At 40.6% G+C, this 21,857-nt stretch overlaps 2 protein-coding genes across 2 annotated transcripts in view; both read right to left on the bottom strand.

Moving 5' to 3' along the window:
• The window catches only part of trak1b (trafficking protein, kinesin binding 1b), a 79,740-nt gene extending 59,908 nt beyond the window's left edge, over positions 1-19,832 (bottom strand). Inside the window, exons 1-3 of the mRNA XM_084131916.1 lie at positions 19,460-19,832; positions 17,783-17,984; positions 17,504-17,698 (exon numbers count right to left, since the gene is read on the bottom strand). The gene's annotated coding sequence lies outside the window, so the exon portion shown is untranslated. The remainder of the gene's footprint in view (positions 1-17,503; positions 17,699-17,782; positions 17,985-19,459) is intronic.
• A 1,464-nt stretch (positions 19,833-21,296) lies between these two features.
• The window catches only part of cfap44 (cilia and flagella associated protein 44), a 32,607-nt gene continuing 32,046 nt past the window's right edge, over positions 21,297-21,857 (bottom strand). The window contains exon 33 of the mRNA XM_084130051.1: positions 21,297-21,674. Coding sequence (XP_083986177.1) covers positions 21,426-21,674 — 249 coding nt within the window. The 3' untranslated portion in view covers positions 21,297-21,425. The remainder of the gene's footprint in view (positions 21,675-21,857) is intronic.

Here is a 21,857-nt window from a genome sequence, read left to right as displayed (position 1 = left end):
TGTCTCTGTGCTGCGATGTGGCCGGAAACCAGATTGAAAATTGTCAAAGTATCCATTTGAGATTAGGAAGTTGTTCAGCTAATTGAAGACAACTTTTTCAATGATCTTGCCTATGAAAGGAAGATTTGAGATTGGTCTGTAATTTCTCAATATGTTGCTATCCAGATTGTTCTTTTTCAGGAGGGGCTTGACAACTGCAGTTTTAAGGGACTTTGGAAAAGTCCCAGAGAGATCTAAGCAGTTTAACACACTTTTGAAAAAGAAGGTGGGGAGTGTGTCAAGGGCGCAGGTTGATGTTTTAAGGTGTTGTAATGTTTCCTCCAAAATTTTACCATTCATTTCTTCGAAATCAGACATAGTAACTTTCTGAGGATGTGGTCTGATCTGTCTTACCTCAGTGCCACACAAGGATATGCTGATCGCCTTTCTGATATTATTGATTTTCTCAAAGAAGGAAGCAAACTCACTGCATTTGCTGTCTGAGTGTCACGGGGACACACAGGAAAATAGGTAGATCCAAATGCAGTATGGCAGTAGGTGTTTATTAAAGTGTAATCCATCTCGTAGTCATCCAGGCAAGGTTCAAAGTCCATGTTAGCAATCCAAAATACAAATACAAATACAAATAAACAAAACAAGAAACAGGCAAGAACGCAGACCAGAAGTGTAGTGACGATTAACAATGACTCCGTGACAAGGACTAAAACAGACAGGGTATTTATACACAGAAACTAAACAATGTAATGGGAAACAGCTGCGTGCAATGATGAGTGATGAGAACAGACAAAGGATTGTGGGAAATGCAGTTCCAGAATGAATGTGACAGTAAGGGAGAGAGACCTCTAGTGGACACCCGGGGAAACACAAACCAGACACTGTGACATAACCCCCCCTCTACGGAGCGGCTACCAGACGCTCCAAGACAAAAACAAAACCAAACAAAAGTTCAGGAGGGAGGTGGAACGGTGGAGGATTAGGGGGGGGGATGGGGGGCCAGGACCATGGAAGGGAACAGGAACAGGAGGTGACGGCTTAGCCGACGGCCAGGGCGAAGCAGACAGTCCATCGGGTGGCCAGGGTGAAGCAGACGGCCCATCGGGCGGCCAGGGCGGAGACTTTCCCTCAGGCGGCCAAGGCGGAGCAGACCATTCATCGGGCGGCCAGGGCGGAGCAGATAGTCCATCGGGCGGCCACGGCGGAGACGACCCCTCGGGCGGCCACGGCGGAGACGACCCCTCGGGCGGCCACGGCGGAGACGACCCCTCGGGCGGCCACGGCGGAGACGACCCCTCGGGCGGCCACGGCGGAGACGACCCCTCGGGCGGCCACGGCGGAGACGACCCCTCGGGCGGCCACGGCGGAGACGACCCCTCGGGCGGCCACGGCGGAGACGACACCTCGGGCGGCCACGGCGGAGACGACACCTCGGGCGGCCACGGCGGAGACGACACCGGCTCAGGAACAGACACCAACGGCTCAGGAACAGACACCACCGGCTCAGGAACAGACACCACCGGCGGCGGCCATCTTGTCAGGAGACACAGGCTCGGCGGCGGCCATCTTGTCCGGAGACACAGGCTCGGCGGCGGCCATCTTGTCCGGAGACACAGGCTCGGCAGACGTGACCTGAACAGGCTCTGGATCGGTAGATTGCATCGGTGGAACCGGTAGGGTGAAGCACTGGAATGGCGCTGGCAGAGCGAGGCGCTGGGGCGGTGCCGGCAAGGCAAGCCGCTGGAGCGGTGCTGGCAGGGCGAGACGCTGGGGCGGCGCCAGCAGGGCGAGGCACTGGAGAGGTGCTGGCAGGGCAAGCTGCTGGAGCGGCGCCGGCAGGGCGAGGCACTGGGGAGTTGCCGTCAGGGCAAGCAGCTTGGGGACGGCCTCTGGGACGACAGCGGGCTGTACGGGGACTACCTCCGGAACCACAGCGGGCTGCACGGGGACGACCTCCGGAACCACCACGGGCTGCACAGGGACTATCTCCGGAACCACAGCGGGCTGCACGGGGACGACCTCCGGAATCACAGCGGGCTGCACGGAGACGACCTCCGGGACATTAGGGAGACGAGAAGTCTTCTTATTCCCCCTTGTCCGCGAGCGACTGGGTGCTGTTCTCTCCCCGGAATTAACCGGGAGCGCAACACTCTCCTCCCTGATACGAGCACACAAGGCATAACACAAGTTCAAGTTCAAGTTCAAGTTCCGTTTATTTATAGAGCACATTTACTACCGGCTGTCAACTGACCAAAGTGCTGTACAATAATTACAATCAAATACACAATGAAACAATCAATGATCACTTGTAATCAATAAATACAAAAATCCAATTACATATTAAAAGCTGAATCAAACAGATGAGTTTTCAGAGCAGATTTAAACTCAGATAAAGTGGAAGCCATTTTAATTTGGATTGGGAGTTTGTTCCACAACGTGGGGCCCGCCACTTCAAACGCTCTATTACCCCTGTTTTTCAAGCGGGTTCTGGGAATCTGAAGGAGGAATTTGTTTTCCGATCTAAGCCCTCGCTTAGGGGTATATAGGTGAAGTAGGTCCGACAGGTATAATGGTGCAAGATTGTTTAGCGATTTGTAAACCAGTAATAGAATTTTATATTCAATTCTATGCTGAACAGGTAACCAATGTAGGGATCTCAGAAGGGGTGTAACATGCTCAAACTTTTTACATCCCTTCAGGAATCTCGCTGCTGCGTTTTGAACGACTTGTAGGCGTGAAATTTGAGTCTTAGCAACACCATAATATAGAGTTGCAGTAGTCCAGCCTCGATGTTATGAAGGCATGGACAGCGACCTCTAAAGAGGCGTTAGAGAGAAAAGATTTAATTTTAGAGAGAGAGCATAGATGGAAAAAGCTAGAGCCCACTACAGAGGCAATTTGCCTGTCAAATTTCAGACTGTTATCGATCATCACACCCAGATTACGCACTTGGGATGAGGTACTCAGATTTGAGAACTCCAAATTTTGTGAGTTTTGTCTACTAGTTTCGGAGGGGCTAAAGACAATAACTTCCGTTTTATCTGAATTCAAAAAAAGGACATTTTTTGAGAGCCATGATTTTACGTCGTCCAGACACGCGGATAAACAACTAAGAGCATGCTCATTTTCGGAGGTCAGAGGCAGATAGATTTGCATATCATCAGCGTAGCAGTGGAAAGAAACGTTGTGTTTCCTAAAGATAGATCCCAAGGGAAGCAGATAGAGAGAGAAGAGAGTAGGTGCAAGAACAGACCCCTGCGGTACACCACAGGTTAGATTGCGTGATGATGAATTAGAATTTCCTATTTTAACCGAAAAAGTTCTATTGGTTAAAAAAGATTTGAACCAATTTAAGACCGTTCCTCCAAGCCCCACATAGGACTCCAAACGAGAGATGAGAATTTCATAATCGACGGTGTCAAAGGCTGAAGACAGGTCTAGCATAACTAAAATGACAGAATCTCCCGAGTCAGTAGCCATTAAAATGTCATTTAGGACTTTTACAAGGGCCGTTTCCGTACTATGCAGTGTTTTAAAACCTGATTGGAAGGTCTCATAGATGTAATTGTTAGTTAAAAACGATTGGAGTTGCAGAGAGACAATTTTTTCCATCACCTTAGAGATGAAAGGTAGAACAGAAACAGGCCGAAAATTTGCTAAAATAGAAGGATCCAGTGTACGTTTCTTTAATACAGGGGTGACTGTGGCCATTTTTAAGCTCTCAGGGATAACCCCTGCTTTCAGACAGTTATTAAGTAGAGATACAAGCCCTGATCCTACAGTATCAATTAATTGCTTTAAGTAGCGGGGGTGTATAATGTCATGGGGACTAGGGGAGATTTTTAACTTTGTAATTACTTCTTTAAGAGATTGCAAGGAGATGGAATTAAAAGTAGTCCAAGAGGCCGAAGGACTCTTTAGCAATGTCATTTCACCCTTGGTCACTTGTATTTGAGCTCTAAGATTGGTAATTTTGGTCCCAAAATAATTTTAAAAATCTTCGCATAATGCATTGGTCGCATTGTTAAAAATCTGTACAGAGGGATTAAGTACTGAATCTATAACCGAAAAGAGAACTCTAGGAGTTTGATGGTGTTTTTCAATCAAGTTAGAAAAATAGAGAGACTTGGCTTTCTTAACAGCGTTCTGGTATATCAACAAACAGTTTTTAAGTATATTAAAAGATATTTGCAGTTTGTCTTTCTTCCATTTCCTTTCTGCTTTCCTACATGATTGTCTCAAGGCGCGAATGTCATGATCTATCCAAGGCTCTGATTTACGCTTCGGCTTTAGAGACCTATAAGGTGCAACATCGTTCAGTGTTTCCAACCATACAGTGTTTATAGATTCAAGATGCTGCTCAACATCTAAATCAGATAATAAAAACTCATGGGACAAAGAGAAAATATTTCCATTGTAGCGTTCAGTAAAAGCCTCGCAGAATCGAGGTGAGTACACACAGACCTGTTTAATGTCAGAGACAGTTCTGCAAGGGATTGCGGGGAGAGACATTTTAAACATGATTGGAAAATGATCAGAAATCGGAGATTCAATCACTTCAGTATCAATTATAGACAGACCAAAAGATAGTATTAAGTCCAGCATGTGGCCTTGATTGTGTGTAGGTTTTTTAACCCATTGTATCAGATTAAAAGAGTCAATTATATTCAAGAAGTCCGCCACTAAATGTTTCGAAGCACAGCATACATGAACATTAAAATCTCCCAAGAGTAGGATCCAATCATGTGCAATAATTAGATCCCCTACAAACTCAGAGAATTCTTCAATAAAGTTTTTCGTCAGATGTGGGGGTCTATATATTAGAGCTATGACAATAGGTTGAGACCAGTCAAGCAATAATAGCTGAACTTCAAAACTTGTGGGGTTAGTGGAGGGTAGCATTTGACAGCGTGCTCCAAAGCTTTCTTTAATAATGACAGCTAACCCTCCACCCCTGCCAGCAGGACGGGGAGCATTGTAAAAACAATAGTCAATTGGAACAAGTTCTGAATAAGGGCTCAGATCTCCTACCTTCATCCAGGTTTCAGTAATAAACATGAAGTCCAAGTTGTAGGATGAAATAAAATCCTTTAAAATAAATGTCTTATTAACCAAAGAATGTGCGTTGATCAGCGCCATTTTTGGAGAATGTAGAGTGCTGTATGAAGCCGAAGCTTTCCTCAGGGGACGAAGATTAGCAATGTTTACCCCCGTCGGGCGAGGTCAAATAATCATCCGTTGATCAAAATCCTCTAGAAGTTGAGCTAGCGGATCGGGAGGAACTGGGAAGTCAGTCTGAATGTATGTAAGCCAGCGAGATGAGGGTACCGGCACATACCGAACCGCGAAGCCGATCAGCTCCTTGGTCCGTGGCCGAGACGTAGAGTTGAGTAGACGACCAGCTCGCAGGTGGATCTTTAAACTAACCATTTTCCCGCTCCGTTTCCCACGGTTTCCCATGATAACACTCATCTAACGTCATGCGTGGCTCCTCCTCTTCAGCTTGATGATTCCCATTCCGCTGTTTCCTCTCCCTCTTCGTGATTGAGGAAAAATCACGAAAACTCCTACCGCTGGATCTATATGGTGACGGAGTCATTCTGTCACGGGGACACACAGGAAATAGGTAGATCCAAATGCAGTATGGCAGTAGGTGTTTATTAAAGTGTAATCCATCTCGTAGTCATCCAGGCAAGGTTCAAAGTCCATGTTAGCAATCCAAAATACAAATACTAATACAAATAAACAAAACAAGAAACAGGCAAGAAACAGGCAAGAAACAGGCAAGAAACAGCCAAGAAACAGCCAAGAAACAGCCAAGAAACAGCCAAGAAACAGCCAAGAAACAGCCAAGAACGCAGACCAGAAGTGTAGTGACGATTAACAATGACTCCGTGACAAGGACTAAAACAGACAGGGTATTTATACACAGAAACTAAACAATGTAATGGGAAACAGCTGTGTGCAATGATGAGTGATGAGAACAGACAAAGGATTGTGGGAAATGCAGTTCCAGAATGAATGTGACAGTAAGGGAGAGAGACCTCTAGTGGACACCCGGGGAAACACAAACCAGACACTGTGACACTGAGAGCATTTCACTGGGAATCTGGCTTGGTGGTTTGTTAGACTCTCTAAAGTAGCAAAAAGAGTGCATGTGTTATTTATGTTTCTGTTTATAATATTTGAGAAGAAAGTCTGTCTAGCTTTGCCTAGTTCCACATTGAAAGCATGAAGGCTGTCTTTATAGATGTTATAATGGACTACAAGTTTTGTCTTCCGCCACATGCGTTCAGCTTTTCTGCATTGTCTTTTCATATTTTGCACTGCTGTTGAGTTTCTCCAAGGTACTTTTTGTCTGCCACTCTTCTTCCTGACTTTCACAGGAGCAATATCCTCAATTACACTCAAGGAGATAATCAACAGAGTATGCAGATATGCTTGGTGTTAAAGATATGGCCTTCATAAATAGCACACTAGTGTTCTCATTTAAGCATCTCTTCTTTACAGACACAGGCCTAGCTTCAATAGTAGGAGAGATCAATATATCAAAGAAAATACAGAAATGATCAGACAGTGCTACGTCCTTAATAACAATCGATGAAATGTTTAGACCCTTACTGATAAGTAAATCTAGAGCGTGTCCACGATTGTGTGTGGGTCCGTGTACATGTTGAGTCAGATCAAAAGTATTTAAAACAGTTATGATTTCTTTAGTCATATTGGTTTCTGCATTATCTATGTGAATATTAAAATCCCCAGCAATAGCAAAACAGTCAAACTCTGAGGAAATTGTTGATAACGGTTCTGTAAAGTCCTCAGCAAAGGTTGGAGAGTATTTTGGAGACCTGTAAATAATGATAAGTAAAATGCGTGGAGCACCTTTTAACACAATGCCCAGATATTCGAAAGACAGGTAATTCCCAAATGATACTTGCTTATATTGATAGACATCTTTAAATAGAGAAGCTACACCCCCACCTCTCTTACCCGCTCTGCAGACACTCATAAAAGTAAAGTTAGGAGGGGCTGTTTCATTGAGGACTGTTGCACTGCAGCTGTCTTCTAGCCAAGTTTCATTTAGAAGCATAAAATCTAGGTTGTTTGTGGTTATTAAGTAATTTACTAGAAGTGATTTAAGTGATCGGATGATTAAAAGTGCTAACTTGACAGTATTAATAGTTTTCCCCACAGCAATCTTAGTTTGACATGTAACAGGCAGTAGATTAGATAGGTTTGCCGTAGGTTTGCTCAACTCAACTCAACTTTATTTATATAGCCCCACTAAAAACAACAATTTTTGACCAAGGTGCTGTACACTATATCAGATATCATCAGCATTTAAAACCATGTACAACAAAATTACAAAAACAGAACACTGAACAGACCAGACACAGCACAAATCAGCTACAATTATAAGCCAAAGAAAAATGATAGGTTTTGAGTTTTGCTTCAAACTCATGCAGTGTAGAGGCAGTTCTAATAAAAACAGGTAGGCTGTTCCAAAGTTTTGGTGCAGCAACGGCAAAAGCTCGATCCCCTCTCGTTTTCAATCTAACCCGAGGAACATTTAACAGTCTCTGGTTGGATGACCTAAGAGACCTTCCAGGATTGTGGATGGATAATAAATCAGAAATGTATACAGGAGCCAAACCATTCAAGGATTTAAAAACCAGCATCAAGACTTTAAAATCTATTCTGTAACAGATTGGGAGCCAGTGCAGAGATTTCAGAACTGGAGTAATGTGCTCTCTTTTATGCACACCAGAAAGGAGCCTAGCAGCTGCATTCTGCACCATTTGCAGATGGTTCAGAGTTGCATGGTTAATGCCCGAATACAGGGAATTACAATAGTCAAGCCTTGTTGAAATAAAAGCATGAATCACCCTTTCAAAGTCCTTAAAAGAAAGAAATGGTTTAACTTTAGCTAGGACTCTGAAATGAAAAAAAACTGGTTTTGACTACCATACTAATCTGTTTGTCAAATTTGAAAGCACTATCGAAAAACACGCCCACATTCTTCACTAATGGTTTCACACATGGAGATAAAAGGCCAAAATTTAAGCAAAGGGAGCTAGTGACTTCTGATGGTTCAAAGACTAATCTCAGTTTTGCCTTCATTAAGGTGAAGAAAATTTAGGGACATCCAGGCCTTTACCTCCACTAGACAAACCAACAAAGTATCTAAACCCATGTTATTTGATCCCAGGGGCAAATATATTTGGGTATCGTCAGCATAACTGTGAAAGGAGATGCCATGTTTCCTAAAAATTGACCCCAGGGGAAGCATATACAAGGAGAATAAAATCGGAGCAAGAATAGAACCCCACACAGGGACCCCACACATAAGCGGTGCTGCATTTGAAGTAAACTCACCAATACTAACAGAGAACCTTCTACTACTCAAATAGGACTGAAACCATTTAAGGGCATTTTCCCGAATGCCCACCCAGTGCTCCAAACGTGAGATGAGGACAGAGTGGTCAATTAGTGTCAAACGCTGCACTCAAATCCAACAGCACTAACACAGCAGACTTGCCAGAGTCAAGGGTCAGTAAAATATCGTTTAAAACTTTAACCAGTGCTGTTTCTATCGAATGGTTTTTCTTAAAACCTAATTGGAACACCTCAAAAATCTTGTTTTTATTCAGAAAGCTCTGTAGTTGGTGAAACACTATTTTCTCTAAAATTTTAGATACAAAAGAAAGATTTGACACTGGCCTAAAATTTATCAGAACTGTCGGATCTAAATTTGGCTTTTTGAGAAGTGGATGGACAATGGCATGTTTCATGTCATCTGGTACCTTTAATTAACCGATAATTGCCCCTAAAAAGTCTGAAAACTCATTGATAAAGTCTTTGTGAGGTTTAGGTGGATGATAAATGACTGAAATTGCCACTGGATTATCCAATTCCAAAACAAATGACTGAAGTTCAAAACTCGAATAGACATCAGTCGCTAACATCCGACAGCAATAGTTCTGTTTAAAAATAGAAGCCAGTCCTCCCCCTTGGCCCACGGAATGAGGAGAGTTTAAAAATTTACAGTCAGTTGGTACCAGTTCAGAAAAAGGACTCCTATCCCCTGGAGTAAGCCAAGTTTCCGTGATAAAAAGAAAGTCTAGGTTGTGTGAAGTAAAAAGTAATTCAGGATAACCATCTTGTTAACCACTGACCTGGCATTGATCAAAGACATCCTGATCTGCCGTGACTCGGCGGTCATCTGTGTCGCCCGGCATAACGGACGGAGGTGACTGGCACAGACGCCGCCTCGGCGCAGGCGGGGTGATCGACTCTTTGGAAGTTGATCCGGCAGATCACCTACTATCGGTGTATTCCACGCATGCAGTTGTTCCAGCGAACGCCCCACCACGAAGCGGCCGCACCCTGTCACGTAAGCGCGAAGGCTAGCGAGAAGCGGGAAATGTGATTCAAACATCAGGAGAAGCTTGAACTTGACCGCAATTCCTCCGGGTCTTCCCCGTCTTTTGCGGCGCTTCCTTCCCGGCAAAGGACAATGCAGGCAGCGCAGATAGACAGGTATAGTCACCAAAGTAGAGGCAAACTGAGTACCACACTGGACATCATGGAATAGCTCTTCAGTGATGTCTAAAATGTCAAGCAGCGTTTGACGATCATATGTTAAAAGTGATGAAACATTTTGTAAAATAGCTAACATAAAACACATTAAAAAAAAAACGGGCAAGTATAACATACAACGGACGGCAGGCCATACACACCGGCGCCATCTTGTCGAGGCTGTCTCGTGTCGAGGCTGTGGAACACTGGGTTCCCGCTTGTTCTGTAAACATTTGAGAAAGTTACTTGAGAAAGGAATAACATGTCAGGTGAGAGGGGCTGTTGCTCTGGTGTTGCCAGAGGCTGTAATATGTTGTCCTGGTTTTCCTGGCTGTTTTCCAGAAAGCCATCCTTGGGTGCAGAAACTTCGAGCAGTTCTAATCCGTCACAGTCTGTCTGTGGTGAGCTCTGTGGGCAGGGCTCAGCTGAGATTGTGTCCGTGAGCAGAGGTTGTTTTGGCTGCATAGTGTTATCATTGTCCTTGTGTGATATGTCAAACACATGTCCATTCAGGTGCTGAAGTTAAGTCCTGTGTTCATTTATACTCTGTCCAGGTGTGTGTGTGACATTCAAGTTGAGTGGATTGGCACACACTGCTGAAGGGTGATGGAGGGAGAAGTTAATGTTGTCCTTTAGCCCTCTTGCACCAAGTTAGTTTGGGTGGAGGCCATCCTGTTTGAACAGTTTGAACTCCAGAAAAGGCTGAAGTTGTCAATGAAGTTTACTCGTTTTATATTGCAGGTTTTTTGCAGCCATGTATTAAGCCCAAGCAACCGTGAAAACTGATTTGTTCCTCTCGCTGGAAGTGGTCCACTGATGAACGTCTGAACTTTCAGTCTTCTAATTGTTTCAAAAAGTTCATTGAAATCCCTCTTGAGGAGTTCTGGCTGCTCTTTCTGAGTTTCATTCTTCCCCACATGAATGATAAGTTGACTTGCAGTCTTATGTTTCATCAGAATGTTCTGAAGTTCCCTGTTTACATCAGAAGTTGTTGCTTGTGGAAGGCAGCACGTAGTTATATCCCTGCTGCTAATGTTTCTGATTATGGAGTCACCCACTATCAGAGTCCTGTGCTTGGCTGCGCTCTGAGCTGAGTGCCGCTGTCTGCTCGGTCTTGAGCGCCAGTTAGCATCAGTGTTAGCTACTGGCTGATTCGGTCTGTGTTCGATCACATTCATCTCATTTGGGGATTCCTCATCTACATTCATTAATACTTCAAATCTGTTCTCAAGATGTATAGGCAGTGGTAGGAAACCAGTGTTTGCAATCCTTGTCATAGCCATATCTGAAGTAGAGGATGCTACTGCAGCAATATGTGATGCTCGTGACAATCTGATGTCTCAAGTGCCTTTGGGTCTCGCTCCCTGTTTGTGCCATCGATTAGTGTGTTGATCAGCTTGTTTCTCAGTATGGCCTGTCGTGGAGCACTAGATTCATGAGACTCACCGGCTGTATGCTGAGGGCATCCATGACAAAGCTCTGTTGTGTGTTCCGTCTGGTTTGGTAGTCCCGTAAGTAACTTTGTTTCAAGAACTGCAATCCTTTTTTGTAGTAATCTTCCAGTCACAAAAGTTTCTAGTTTTAACGTTGATGCCAAGCTATGTCGATTTAGCACTGTGCTGATTTACTGAAGTTAAAATTAGGAGATAAAATATAAAGGGATAGAGCAAAGTGCGGAGCAGTAAGCAAAAGCGTCCAAACAGTAGCTAAGCAGGAAGCAGTAAGCTTTTAGAATGCCGCTGATGCACCCAGGGGGACTCCCTGCACTTTTCTGTGCAAAACTTGGAGAGAGACTGCTGATGTGTGCTCTGAATCCAGCAGCAGTTGCGAAGTGAATGGAAATTCGCTTCTCTTATCATGAAGAGATGCTGTGCTAAGGCTCAGAAGAACAAAATTGAAGTGTGTGATGCACGCCGGCCACATGAATGTTCAGGGGTATGGCCAGGCATGCAAATTACACATGCCAATTCCATTGGCCTTTACTAAATACATCAGAGGTGTTTGGGGCTCCCAAGAGTTACACCTAATGTCAGTATTTCAACACAACGTCGCAAGTGACCGACAGAAAGAGAACTAAAGATTAACATGACTGGAATAATTCCTTAACCATCCAGCAAATGAAATATAATATGGTTGCGGAGTCTGTCAGAAAAAGAAAATTAACTACTTACATTAGATAATTACATTATCATTCTTTATGGCCCAGGCACAGTTAATTTCTCTTTCTTTGTCAGTATATTCTGCCAGCACAGAAAGCTGATATGAGGCATAAATCAGATGGTAAACATGTAAAGCGCTGTAGTCAAATATCCAACTGAACATGTTTGAAAGATTTAACATTAAATAAAACATTTCCAAAATGTTGCAAGAAGTGTTTCGAAATTTACTACACAAATTACACAATGCAATTAGTGTGCCCTTCCTATTGTGTACATATGACTTTATTTATAAACATTCTATTGTAAGTCTATTTACTCTAAAGAGAAAACTAAAAAAATAATTTCAAAGTTGTAAAGAAAACAAGAAATTACTATCTAGGTCTTTCTAAATCAAAATGTCATGTTCAATTCAATGTGTTACTTGCTGTTTCTTTGTAATTACTTGTGAAATATACTAGCATACTATTTATATATATATACAGTTGTAAAATTATTAATTAACCCCCATTGTAAATCAGGCTTATTGGCAAAATGTACAGACTTTCAGTTGTTTACAATGAACAAATCAAACAAAAGTAATTGAAATAGCTCAACAAAACAAATGTTTCAAGTGGTTTCCGCAAATTCAACTGAAAATGCAACTTTTAATGACTTCTGCAGTCTCAAAATGATTTAACCCCCTGAATAAAATCGCTCACACAAAAATCAGCTCAACTGATTTCAAAACCATCAAACTCAACTGATGCAACTATTCAAGGGCTTCATTAGTTGCACCAGGTGTGCTTGAGCTAGAAAACAAGAAATACCTGAACTGGCTAGGTTTGTTGAGTGTCACATTTGACTGCATGTTAGAAATATGGCTAAGTCAAAAGAATGTTCCAAAAAGTTAAAGGGACACTCCACCCATTTGCATTAAGCTTTGCAATGTTAGAAACCCAGTCATACTATTGAATGGTCGTGCAACATTTTCTCATTTTCCCCTGAGACGAGAGAAATCTGTATTTACCTCTTTATACTTCCTCCTACAATGACGCAAAAATCGTCATTTTGCGTCATTGTAGGAGGAAGTGTAAGAGGGGGGGATTTCTGTTAAGACTACAAGCACTAGTTCCCACCCTTTCAAACCCGCCCATAGGGGGTTGGACCTAATGCACTAACAGACCTATCACAGATCAGTGCCAGTGCGTTTGATTTCACCGGCATAAACCTGCATGTCCGGCCGTCGAGATCGTCCAAAATGTCCGGGATTCGGCTTTGCTTTCTACGGTCGCCATTCATTGTTTACATGCACACCTTTTGTTTCAGTCTAACTGAATTCATTCCGATTGGTGAATCTGAATGTAGTGTTTACATGAACGCTAAACAAGTGATCGGTTGATGTGCGTTTTACCATTGCTAAGAAAATACCCGCTCCTCCGTGAGAGATAGCCCACAAGACCGGTGCGTCTCACAGGAGCCGCTCATCAGTAATCACGCCACCGGCTTTTGCGTTCTACAGTCGCCATTCATCATGTTTACTGTGGCGAGCAGGACGAGGCTAGGGCCGCGGGAGAAAGACGCGAGGCCGGTGGCGTGATCGGTTGATGTGCGTTTTACCATTGCTAAGAAAATACCCGCTCCTCCGTGAGAGATACGAGACCAGTGCCTCACAGGTGTCGGTCATCAGTAATCACGCCACCGGCCTCGCGTCGTTCTCCTGCAGCCCTAGTCTCGTCCTGCTCGCCACAGTAAACACAATGAATGGCGACTGTAGAACGCAAAAACCGAATGCCGGACATTTTGTGCGATATGCGATCTCAAAAACCCGGGCAGACTCACGGAGACTACTAGTGACTTAGCTTAGCTTTATTGTTTACAACTGCTCTCTAACCGGAAGGCGTGGCTTGGGAGTGGCCTCGTAGAGCAGCGAAGCAAGTGCATTCTGGGAGTTGTTGTCTTTCATCCACATGAGCCAAAAATACATTTTCTGGCTTTTCTCAGTCTAGAAAGCTCCAAATTCAAAAATAATTTCACATTTCTTCTACATAAATGACCCAATTGAAATACACATTCATCTTTCCAGAGGTGGAATGTCCCTTTAAGAGAAGATATCATCGCCCTTCACAAACAAGGAACAGGATACAAAAAGATAGCGAAGGTACTAAATGTTCCTAGACACACCGTTGGAAGCATAGTTCACAAGTTCAAAGTTAAAGGAACAGTGGTTACACTATCTGGACTGGGCAGAAAAAGGAAGCTATCAACAGCTGCAATCAGATTTCTGATAGGCAGTTTCAGAAAAAGCCTTGAATGACAGCAAAAGACCTGCCACAAGACTTGGTGGCAACAGGCACTGAGGTTTCAGCTTGCAGAGTAAGGCACGTACTAAATGCATGCCAGAACTCCAAGACGTACACCACTACTGACCCAAAAGCACAAGAAAAGTTGGCTCCAATTTGCTCAAAATCATATAAATAAGCCTGTGTTCTGAGAAGCGATGAAACAAAACTATTCGGCCCTATGGATCAGCGGTATGTCTGGAGGAAGAAGAATGCAGCAAATGCTGAAAAGAACACTGTCTACAGTTAAGCATGATGGTGGGGCTCGGTGATGCTCTGGGGCTGCTTTGCATCCTCTGGCACTGGAAACCAGCAGCGTGTGGAAGGCAAGATGGATTCACTGAAGTCATGCCGTCAGTGAGGAAGCTGAAACTTGGGCATCATTGGACCTTCCAACAGGACAATCATTCCTCAAATTCCACCAAGGCTTGGTTGCATAAGTAGTCCTGGAAGATCCTACAGTGGCCAACTGCCCATCACAGTCACCTGACTTGAACCCCATAGAAAATCTCTGGTGGGATTTAAGAAGCTGGTTGCAGCACGCAAACACAAGAATATTACTGAACTAGAGGCCATTGCTCATGATGGGATCAGATTTCTCAGGAACGCTGCCAGAAGCTGGTGTCTCGTTTGCAGCAGGTCATAACAGCAAAAGAGTGTTCTACTAAGTACTAAAGATGCTTGACATGAAGGGGTTGAAGAATTTTGAGACTGCAGAAGTCATTAAAAGTTGAATTTTCAGTTGAATTTGGGGAAACCACTTGAAACATTTGTTGTGTTGTGCTATTTCAATTACTTTTGTTTTGATTTGTTCATTGCAAACAACAGAAAGTCTGTAAATTTTGTCAATAAGCCTGATTTGCAATGGGGGTTGAATAATTCCAATTACAACACACACACATTACATACTATTTCTGAGTGAAATAGTTTCAAACAAAATCCTACACTATTTTTTTTGTGTGTTAGTGTTAAATAAATGGCTTATTATTGCAGTGACATACTTGTACATGCAGCAGCAAATCAGAGGAATTGTGCATTAAAAGTCCTTTTTACACTGATGCATGTGCGTCTCTTATCGACATGTCTGATACCCCAGAGGGGAGATCTATAACAATTATGTAACCAGACTCGCTGGGGGGAAAAAAGGCTACAGAGAGGTTAATTAGACAAATTCTCAGAATGCTAATGAAAATGTGTCATTGTTTACAAGTCAGAGAAGTTCATTGAAAAAAGAAGATATATGTGTTGGTATTCAAAAACAATTAGGGAAAACAGCAAAATGTATGGCTATTTCAAGTGGAAAAAACTTAGACTACAATTCAAAAGATTGAGGTCAGTAAGATAAAAAAAAATCATTGATAAGAGTAAGAAATGTTTCTTTATTAATAATTAATTAATTAAATAATTAATATTATAAATATCAAAATATTAAAATGATTTCTGAAGAGCTTTGCTTTGCCATCACAGCAACAAATGACATTTTAAAATATATTCAAATAAATATTCAAATAAAACAATTACTTTAAATTATACAAAAATATTTCACAATATTACTGTTTTGATTGTATTTTTGGTCAAATAAATATAGGCTGAACATAAGAGACTTCTTTCAAAAACATTAGCTAAACAATTTAACAATCCCAAACTTTTGAACAGTAATTTATATTTTACTATAAACATGTTTCCATTAATATGTAACATTTATATACTTTAACTTTCAACAAAACAGCTCACAAGTAACAATGGCAAATGCCAGTTCAGGCACCTGAGAAAACAATAAGGCCTGTGAAAAAGCAATAACTCTATTGCAAGAACAGAAAAAAACCCAGCAATAACTCACTTAATTTTAAACTGTACCTCACTTACGAAACCAGTGTAGGGATGCAAAAGAAAGAAACCAGCACCTTCTACTGGCTGAGCCATGTCAGTGACAACACAGGTACATTTTCACAATGACCTTGATATTTCTTCATTACATATTGTGTTACATAGACTCATTAAAAACTGAAAAATCTGAAATATCATATTATATTACTAGGAAAATGATTGTATCATAACTAAAAAATAAAATGTAGGGGATCAGAAGACAAGCAGTAACTCTAATCTAACAATTATTTAGGTAAAAAACAAACAAAAAAACACAAGGCTCAAAAGTAATATTTGTTTTTCTACCGGCTTCACCACAAGATTATAATTTTTGATTAGTAAAACATTTTTAGATGTGCCAGATATAAAAAATTTCATTAAATGTTTAGGTAACACTTTACTTGAAGGGGTGTGCATAAGACTGACATGACACCGTCATAATCATGACATGACACATGTCATGAATATGAAGGAGGTTTTATGCATGTTTATGACAACTATCATTAAGTGTCATTCGCTCAATTATGACATTTTTAATGCAAATATGACATTGTGTGAGATGTCTTTGTTATGGCATTACTAAAACAACACAACCTGTCATAAATATGTCATAAACATGACATAGCAGATTAATTATCAAACTTAAGAAACCACTTAGCTTTATGGGTTAACATTTCATTAAACTGTCATGTGGTTGGTTTTGACATTGGCTGTCATGAAGCCATTATAACATTTTAATGACAAATTAAATTTGTACCACTGTAGTTGAGGTCAAGAAATGTCATAACAAAGACACGGACAGGTTATGATGTATTGGTTTATGTCAAGTTGTCATAACAAAGACATCTCAAACAATGTCATATTTGCATTAAAAATGTCATAATTGAGCGAATGACACTTAATGACAGTTGTCATAAACATGCATAAGACCTCCTTCATATTTATGACATCTGCCATGTCATGATTATGAAGGAGTCATGTCAGTCTTATGCACACCCCTTCAAGTAAAGTGTAACCAATATTTATTTTCTTAACCAAAGAATAAGAAAGGTTTTTAACATTTTCAATTCTAATTCTGGCTTTTAAAAAAAAGCACAAGTCATTCTTACATTTTCATTTATGTCAGCCAGTTAGGTTAAAAGTTAAAAAAAGCACAATTTACATCAACAATGTACAATGCAATGCAAAAAAACAAAACAAATGTTTTGGTTTGCAAGGCAGAAAAACACATGCACAAGTTCAATGAATGTAAGATCTACTGTCTCTTAAAACCCTCTTAAACTGGCCCTAGGCCAGCGGGCTTTGCTTACTAATGAGCTGACTGTTATTATTAATTAAAAAATATATATTTTAATAAAATGATAACTAAACTCTTTTAGTATGATGAACTGTACAATATTGTTGCCATTTTTTGGTTCTACCCTCACCCATGTTTTCCACATCACTGTTACTCTATGTAACAGTAGTAACTAAGGCCAAACCGTCGAGTTAGTCATCAAAAGTATAGAATTTCAAACATTTATATGAAACTTCAAATCAATTAGTGGTCATAACTCTTTATGATGACAGGAAGTATCTTTGACTCACAAAAATAGTTGAGGGTCTCCTCAATCTGCTCAGAGGTGAGGTCTATGCGTGTGTCGGGGGAGATGAGAGGCGTGTGGATCCAGTCGTCATGCTCATAGCCATACACACTGTCTGCCCTCAGCCTGTAGACCGGCAACTGCTCCTCCAATAGACTGATAATCTCCACCTCAGGGAGCTCTGTGCTGTTACAAACATCTACAACAGAGACCCAGAGAAAGATGTGAAAATCAACACTAGTGCATCTTATGCATGTTGTAATGAAATGATGCACGTTCTGACCTGTGATTGTTTCTGCGTCCCTGTAGCGGGCATGTGGTGCTAAACGCACTGGTTCCTCGGTTCCTTCACCTACATACTGCTCTTCTGGGATGGGTCCGAGGTGCACAGGTTCTGTAGGGTCTGTTCTCGAGAACTCAGAACTGGACTCGTCCAGCTTGGCAACTTCTTAATGAGATACTAGAACATGTCCAGCTTTGGCCCTCTATAAACAAACAAACAAAGACCAGTGAGATTGAAGATTATAACACACACCACGATTCAGTATTAGAGTGATCTAAGGATCTTGTGGACGAATGGTTCATCAACAACCACAAATAAGTAAGCCTGTTTGTAATTGTTACAGGTATCAAGACTAAGTGTTGAGAAATTGTAGCATCAGTTTTCATCCTTCTTGATAGTTTTGCTGTTAACTAATAATACGTTAGGCATTACTCTAAAGTAGGACCACCAGGTGTAACAAGGGGATTCCTTTTATGTTTATTAATTTATCTAATACTGGGTAGAAAAAATATACAGTCCATGATGTAAATGTACATTAAAATACAACATTTTTTATATTTTCCTTTGGTACAATCAATGACAATATAAAAAAAAAAAGTTATTTCATTTAGAATTTTGCAAACAACACATCATTCATGCATACTATATTCCTCACACAACAAACACACACATTGGTTTTTCATTTTTCATGTTTTATTTTTATACTGTGCAAATTGTATTCTATCCCCTAATTCTCACAGAAAACTTTCTGCATTTTTACATAAAAAAATCATTCTGGATGATTTATAAGCCGTTTTCCTCATGGGGACCAAAAAATTTCCCCACAAATACTAGGATTGAGCCGTGTGTGTGTGTGTACAAGTTTTGCTATATTTGTGAGGGCCAAATGTTCTCACTTATATAATGAAATATTATGACAACCGACAACACAACCCTCACAGAAACATTTGCAAAACACTAGATTTAAAATAATAATAATAATAATAATCTGTTTTAGCCGATTTGACCATCTAGTGTTTTGCAAATATTTCTGTGAGGGCTGTGTTTAGGGGTAGGGGCCGATTTAGGCGATAGAAAACATTAACGTGAAATAAAATCAATGGAAGTCTATATGCAAATTCCTCACTAACATAGTGAAACAAACACGTGTGCATGTGTGTAAGAGAAAATATAAAGCTACATTTATAATTAAGAAAGTGCCTTGCAAAGGAATTGTCATATATGGGAGTCCTCGGCATCAAAACGTTTGAAAATCCCAAACCTACATCAATATTTAAAATTACAGCCATGACATTTGCCTACCTGCACAGACACACAAATCCTGTGGAATAAAAACTCATCTTACATAATGAATTACAAAAATATTGGATAGGTATTAGATCTGTGTACATATTGAGATTATAAAACACAGAGGACAGCCCTCACACACATACTAGTTCATATGAGATCATGTGGTTTGTTTTTGTAATGGGCGTGTCTACGCATGTGTCGTCATGACGTTCCTCCGCATCTTCTGCGGTACCTAAACCTTGCGTAAACAAACAAACTGATATTAAGTCATTAAGATTGAACATCTATATTTCATTACAGCCCACCTTGTAGCTAATAATATATATTATCAAACAAGATAATGTAATGACTTTAATACCCTCTAGATAAATAACTCTGGATACTTACAAGTGAGGAATCCCCAGTCAATTTGGAAATCATTTAACACATTTATCGTCGTCTGGATGATGCGCGCACCACAGATTATCTGTCCTCTTCAAGTGAACGACGTGGCAACGATAAAGCAAAGACTAGAAATGTGCATTTGTACCTAGGGAACCCGAAACCTAGATTGTCGGATTGTTTTACTACCGGAATTTAGATAACGTCTCCAACAGCAGTCCTCGAATCTCCAAAACCAATATGAGATAGTGTCTTCAATAGCAGTCCTCCAAAACCAATCAGATTTAATTCTTAGTTCCTCTGAGTGCTCATATTTTGCACATCCTGTACAGCATCCTCTCCTGTATCACCTCCTTTCATTTCTCAATCTGTGAGCGCCGCAAAATTCGTGACGTCACGCGTCAAACGTTCCTACATGAGCTGACAGCACCAGAATGTCACACAAAGGACGTGACATCATTTCTCTGTATTTGTTTATAGGGCTAAATATTATAGATTTCCTTATTTGATTTAATTTATGTGTTCATTTATTGTCAGTTTAGTTTTAGTTTTTATTGAAAGGATCCCCATTAGCTACAGCCGTGCTGCGCAGCTATTCTTCCTGGGGTCCTGAAAAATATGTACATAAAAAGAAAAAAGTCATTAAAAATACAACAAATAAATGGAAAAGGTAAATACACATACACATACATATACACATGTATATACACATATCAACATACATATGTACCCTCATACGGGCATGAGATATACACACATATAAAAACACATTCATACACATACGCCTATAAATATACCTACACATGTGCATGTACACACATATTCACACACATATATAAATAAATATAAACAGTCAGATGTATTATTTTGATAGATGCTGTTTTACATATAATTTAAATTTATTGACATTGTTAGTATGATATGCTTTGGCAGTTTATTCCATTCCTTCATACCTCTGAACATAACAGTGTTTTTTATGGCATTTGTTCTTGCTATGGTAAGGTGCTAAGGTGAAGTTGCCTTTAGTTGCATGTCTGGTACTGTACTGATGATTGTCTACACTAAAAGAAAGATGCTTGAACAAAACAGAAGGCAATTTTGAGATGGAAATGTTTCTTATGAAAATTAACAGTGAATACAACAGTCTATCTTCGACCAACAACCAGTTAAGATCTTTGTGCATTAATATAATATTTCTCCTATAGCTGCACCTAAGTGCTACACGAGCAGCTCTATTCTGTATAAGTTGTAATTTATTCATATATTCACCAGTGACATTTGACCAAACTGCTGGGCAATAGTCGAGGTATGTCAATAGTAGAAACGAGAAGAAGAGGTATGCGTCATAATATTTAATGACAGACATTTTTAATGCCAAACATCTAGTAAACTAGATTTCTTAAATGTAATATACATTTTTTTAAAGAAAATAAATTATATAAAATGTAGGTGCTGTAACTGTTTACTGTTTATTTTAATATTATTCTTAATATTAACACACAATATTTTATAATAAAAAAATAGTATACATAGAAATAGTCCTGTGTTATAAGTGCACAAATTCATTTAAGTCTCGAATTTAATATGATTTCATAAAAAGTGCATACAGAACGAATGTAAATGTTTAATTAATTGTTTTAGATGAAGCATGTCACGCTACAGGACAATGTCACACATCAACTGGTCACGTACAGTTTCATTTTCTATTTAATATGGTTGAGTAAGTGCTTTGACATTGTGATTTGGATTTGAGACTTGCCTGATTATTATGACAAAATATATGTAAGGTTATACAGCAGTTTCTAAGAAGGTAAATCTAGAGGAAGAAGACACACTAAACATATTAAAATCCCCAAGGTAAGAATTTATTGCATTTAGACTGTCGTATATGTCTACAGGAACAGATTGATAGTTTGAGGTCTGTGTGCTAACATGCTGATTTTGTACTTAAGGTAAAAGTGTGTCTGTGGATCTATTTCACAGCTTTGCTGCTGAGGTTGAGTTTCCTGTGCACACTAGAATTGCTTGCTGTGTGTCTGTGGGGCGGGGCGGGAATGGGAGGCGGGACAGGATCGAGCGGAGGGAGAATGTGTCCGTCTTTGCGTGAGAGAGCACGGATCTCATCACTGAGAGCCTCAATGTCTTGAGCTTGAGCCTCTACCAGCCGCTGCAGCCTCTGCAGTTCCTGTTTCTCTACCAGACGGCCTTGGAACTGACCCACCTTAAACAAACACACACATTTTGAATGTCTGTGTCCTGCATATGAATTCACAGCTGCAGGTGCAGCTTGTGAATAAACTGCAGTAAATTTGTAGAAATTCAAATGGAAATGTAGTAAACCAAATCATGTCAGATATCTGTCTTTATTAATGTGAAGAACTAAAGAAAGAAAATTATGAAATGC

Source organism: Abramis brama (assembly GCF_963993115.1).
Source record: "Abramis brama genome assembly, chromosome: 12".
In the NCBI taxonomy this organism is placed as follows: Eukaryota; Metazoa; Chordata; class Actinopteri; order Cypriniformes; family Leuciscidae; genus Abramis; species Abramis brama.
Note: the sequence above shows the minus strand (reverse complement) of the source record. Positions and strands in the feature narration are given on the sequence as shown.